General features: G+C 34.7%; 1 protein-coding gene across 1 annotated transcript in view; it reads right to left on the bottom strand.

Annotated features, from left to right (window-relative positions):
- Positions 1 to 666: 666 nt before the first annotated feature.
- nrd1b (nardilysin b (N-arginine dibasic convertase)) overlaps positions 667 to 4,657 on the bottom strand; it is a 16,358-nt gene continuing 12,367 nt past the window's right edge. The window contains exons 24-28 of the mRNA XM_016538735.1: positions 3,393 to 3,445; positions 3,221 to 3,304; positions 2,923 to 3,130; positions 1,427 to 1,516; positions 667 to 1,279 (exon numbers count right to left, since the gene is read on the bottom strand). Coding sequence (XP_016394221.1) covers positions 1,055 to 1,279; positions 1,427 to 1,516; positions 2,923 to 3,130; positions 3,221 to 3,304; positions 3,393 to 3,445 — 660 coding nt within the window. The 3' untranslated portion in view covers positions 667 to 1,054. The remainder of the gene's footprint in view (positions 1,280 to 1,426; positions 1,517 to 2,922; positions 3,131 to 3,220; positions 3,305 to 3,392; positions 3,446 to 4,657) is intronic.

Here is a 4,657-nt window from a genome sequence, read left to right as displayed (position 1 = left end):
GCCTGTCAGAAATCATAGCACGTCAGCTGTCTTAACCGCGGCTTGTGTACTGCATCATCACTGTGTCTGTCACGCGACTCTGTTGCCCTTTCGGGCTTGAACTGATGGTAAAACTAATGACATTATTAACTGTCTTGATACTTACTTTGAAAGATGAAGCTCGCGATTATGGTAAAGGGGCGTTATATTTCCGACACGTGCTTGCAGTGTTCGGCCAATCACAATGCACTGGGTCAGCTGGCCAATCAGAGCAGGCTGCGCTTGTCAAAGGAGGGGGCTTTGTAGAAAACGAAGCGTTTGAGAGAGGCGGGGCATAGAGGACCTACAATAATGTACAGTATTTGAAAAATAATGTGTTTTTTGAACATTAAAGCATGTCAACATATTCTGTTACACCAAATACACAAAATAATGATCTTTAAAATGGCATCATATGACCCCTTTAATATGAAAATTGAAAATATAAAAATAAAAGCTACACTAATATTATATATAACATTATGTAATAATAATCATTAAAAATATTAATACTATATAAATAATACAAAACGTTTTCTTTCTTTACAAAACGTAATTAGAAAGCATATTTGTATTTATTATTAAAATGAACATTTAATGATTAGACATTTGAATAAAACATACTAAATACTATATCATCCAAATCTAAGGTACAAGGCTTTGTGTCCACATCTCCAAATTTTTATTCACAATGAGAATTCAAGATAAAACACATTTACCTTAAAAAAATGATTTCCAGCAACCACTTATTTTCATATATACTGTATATCTGATTTATTCAATGTATATATTTTAATGATATGCACATTATCCCTGATAATCTAATACATTTATATGTTATTTAGATTTTTGTCCTCTACATGAAAAACTTGGAATACATGGAAGACTGGATTACTTAAACAACAGTTCCTATGTGTCACTTGACTGAATACAATATCCACTTGTATTTTTGTGTGATTACAAACGTCAGAGACAGATAAGAGTGTTTTTGCAGAGCTTCATCTGGAAGTAGCCGGCTCTTCAGTGCTCTTCAGTCTCACTGGAGGATCTTGTGGTAGGGGTGCAGGTTGAGGGAAGACGTGAACGCGCGGATGTCTGTTATCCTGCTGGCTTTGGCGAGGACAGGCGAGGCAGGCAGGAAGATGAGCTCGGACACATCTCCGTATGAGGAAGTCTTCCTTTCGGTATCCTGAGACTCTGGGGATGAACTGGACTGATCATCTCCATGGGTTTCCTTCTCTTTCTCTCCGAATCCAACCACCTGTTCGGATCATACAGTAGAGTGATTTGGTAGATGCTAACATGATTAACAGTTTAGTTAAATAGTTTATTTAGTTTGTAATTACCATTTTCTGCCCTCTCAATGATGCTTTAAAAAGAGAATAGATTCAGCAAATAAGTAACATACATGTATACTTAGTTTTCTACTGCTGGCGTGTCTGTGCTCCATGAAAAAAGATACCAGTTCATCTTTGGTGACATTCTTCAGGACTTCAATCTGTTGGGTAAAGCAACACATAAAACACATAAAAAAACCTAAAATAATGCAGAATAAAGTATAAGAATAGAAATGCACCGATGTTACAATTCCACCCGATATAGATAATGTTATAGATGACTAACAATAAATGGCCAGCATTACAATTCTATATTAATTTGTTTAAATAAATAAATAAAAAAATCACACCATAAAAATATTAGCTATTTTATATACTACAAAAATTAAGAAAGGAAGGAAGGAAGGAAGGAAGGAAGGAATAGATAGATAGATAGACAGATAAACATATGTTAAGAAAAAGGTTGGTGAAGTGGCATAAATAAATACTTGAATATATTAATAAATACATAAATACATAAATTAACTAACACATGAATGAATGAATGAATGGTGATGTGGCATAATATAAAAATAAAATAAAATAAATATTAAGTCTAACAAAAATGTTTGTAATGTTGCATAAATATACTGCATTAAATAAATAAAAATTTAATATTAACACTAATAAATAAGACTGGGTACATGGCATAACTAAGTAACTAACAAATTAATTAATTAAATGCTAAAACAAAAACATTGGTAATGTGGCATACATATAGAAATAAAATAAAATGTATATTAATTCTAACAAAAATGACCAATGTGGCATAAATATATAAAATAAAATATTAACACTAATAAATAAGGTTGGGTACATGGCATAACTAACTAATTAATTAACTAAATGCTAAAACACAAACATTGGTAATGTGGCATATATATATTGAAATAAAATAAAATATATATTAATTCTAACAAAAATGACCAATGTGGCATAAATATTATAAAATAAAATAAAATATTAACACTAATAAATAAGGTTGGGTACATGGCATAAATATGTAAATAAATGAATATATACATACATAACAATAAAAAAATGCGGGTGATGTGGCGTAAATATAGAAATAAAATAAAAACTAAATCTATCAAACAAAAAGGTTGGTGTTGTGCCATAAATACATATAAAAATTAAGCCTAACAAAAAAGGTTGGGTATATAGCATAAACAAACAAACAAATTCTTACAAAAATGGTTGGTAATAATGTGGCATAAATAAATAAATATTAAGACTAACAAAAAATGGTTGGTGGCACAAATAATAAGTAAATCAATATTAATACTAACAAAAAAAGTTGGTGATGTGGAATAAATAAAACTTATAAATGACAATTTTATACTTTTTATCCAAATAAAGTAAAAATAAAACACAAAAAACTAAAATCAGTCATTTAAGGCATGACAGTATAATGTACAGTATGAAAAATGTATATACATTTTGATACTTGCTAGACTACATTTAAAAGTGTTAATAAATAAAGCATGAGTAATAATAAAGAAGTGGAATATATGGATTGATTTCTCACTTCTTTATTGAGCCTGTCAAAGACATACTGCTGCGTGACCACTTCAAACCAGTTCCTGTCCACTTCTTCCCCGAGCTGCGTGTCTTCACACTCCTTCAACTTGATCAGCGCTGTCACTTGAGTTTGAAAAGCCTCATCTGACAAGTTAACCATCTTCTCCCCAAAGCTGACTAGAAAAGCTTCGATTTTTCCTTCCACAAAGTCAGTGCTATGAGAGTAAATCGCAAAAAGAAAACGTTATTGATATTTACAAAGAAAACAGACTAGATAAATGTCTAGTTTTGACCATAAATCTTGCCTGAACTTGGTGGCCTGAGTCTCAACGGTAACTGAGAAACCAAGGACACCGGAGGTGTTTCTGCAGGATGGGTACACTTGATACCTGAAGAAAGAGTCAAACAAGATCTGTGTTGTAGCAGAAATATTTAGACATAGAAAGACAATCTGAAAGACGACGCTTCATAACTGACCCTAAAGTTTCCTTTGTCCTCAGGAAATCAAAGCAGGGTTCTTCCATGTGCATCTGATGAACACAAAAAACAAGATTTGAAAGGGTTAGTTCACCCAAAAATGAAAATTAGTCCATGTTTTACTCACCCTCAAGGCATCCTAGGTGTATATGACTTTCTTCTTTCAGACGAATACAATCAGAGTAATATTAAAAATTGTCCTGGCTTTTCCAAGCGTTAGAATGGGAGCAGGTGGGTGTTTTTGTTCAACAGTCCAAACGTAGTCAAATAAAGCACGTGCATCCATGATAAAACGTGCCTCACACGGCTCTGGGGGGTGAATAAAGGCCTCCTGTAGCGAATTGATGTGTTTTTGTAAGAAAAATATCCAGATTTAAAACGATATAAACAGTTTTGTGTAACTTCCGTTTACTGTCGTACGCGCGTTCACGAGAGATTGCCGTTCCGATGGATGACGTAGGCGCAGTGCATGCGCGTGTGAGTCTCGCGAAAACCAACGTTTGTTTACAGGATCAAAGGAAGCAAAGTTTCCTTACTTTAGCAAAGGAAAACCAGTCTCCTCTTGGCTTATATCGAAATCCTCCAACATTTTCCTTTACAAATCCTCATTTTGTGCTTCTAATTCGTGACCAGCATTGTGTTGGGGTCTCTTTTCATCGCGCTTCTGCGTTCGTCACGAATCACTGGCGCGTGCGCGACGCATACGTCTTACGTCATCCGCTGAAATCCGCTTTATTTGACTACTTTTGGACTGTTGAACAAAAACACCCGCCTGCTCCCATTCTAACGCTTGGAAGAGCCAGGACAATTTTTAAAGGGGTGGTTGATTGCGATTTCATTTTTTAACGTTAGTTAGTGTGTAATGTTGCTGTTTGTGCATAAACAATAACTGCAAAGTTAAGACGCTGAAAGTTCAATGCAAACGGAGATATCGTCTTTTAAAATTATGCCAGTTTAATGCCTACAAAAACGGCTGGTAGGGACTACAACGAGTTACTTCCCGGGTTCGTGACGTAACAAACCCAGATAAACCCCGCCCTCGGGAAAAGGCAGCAAAGGGGGCGAGGCCATGCTGCGCTGCTTTAGAGAAGAGGAAGAGAAAACTAGAGGTGCAAAAAATCTATTCATAGATGAATCGCAATTCTGTCTTCTAACGATTCTAATGGATTCACAAGTTTCAAAATCAATGTTCTAAAGCAGCGGTTCTTAATACTGTTCCTCGCGTCCCCCTGCTCTGCATCTCTCTCTCTTTCTCTCTCTCTCTC

This window comes from Sinocyclocheilus rhinocerous, unplaced genomic scaffold (genome assembly GCF_001515625.1).
Source record: "Sinocyclocheilus rhinocerous isolate Xijiao unplaced genomic scaffold, SAMN03320098_v1.1 scaffold1238, whole genome shotgun sequence".
In the NCBI taxonomy this organism is placed as follows: Eukaryota; Metazoa; Chordata; class Actinopteri; order Cypriniformes; family Cyprinidae; genus Sinocyclocheilus; species Sinocyclocheilus rhinocerous.
The sequence above is the reverse complement of the archived record's forward strand: the minus strand, read 5'-3'. Positions and strand labels throughout refer to the sequence as shown.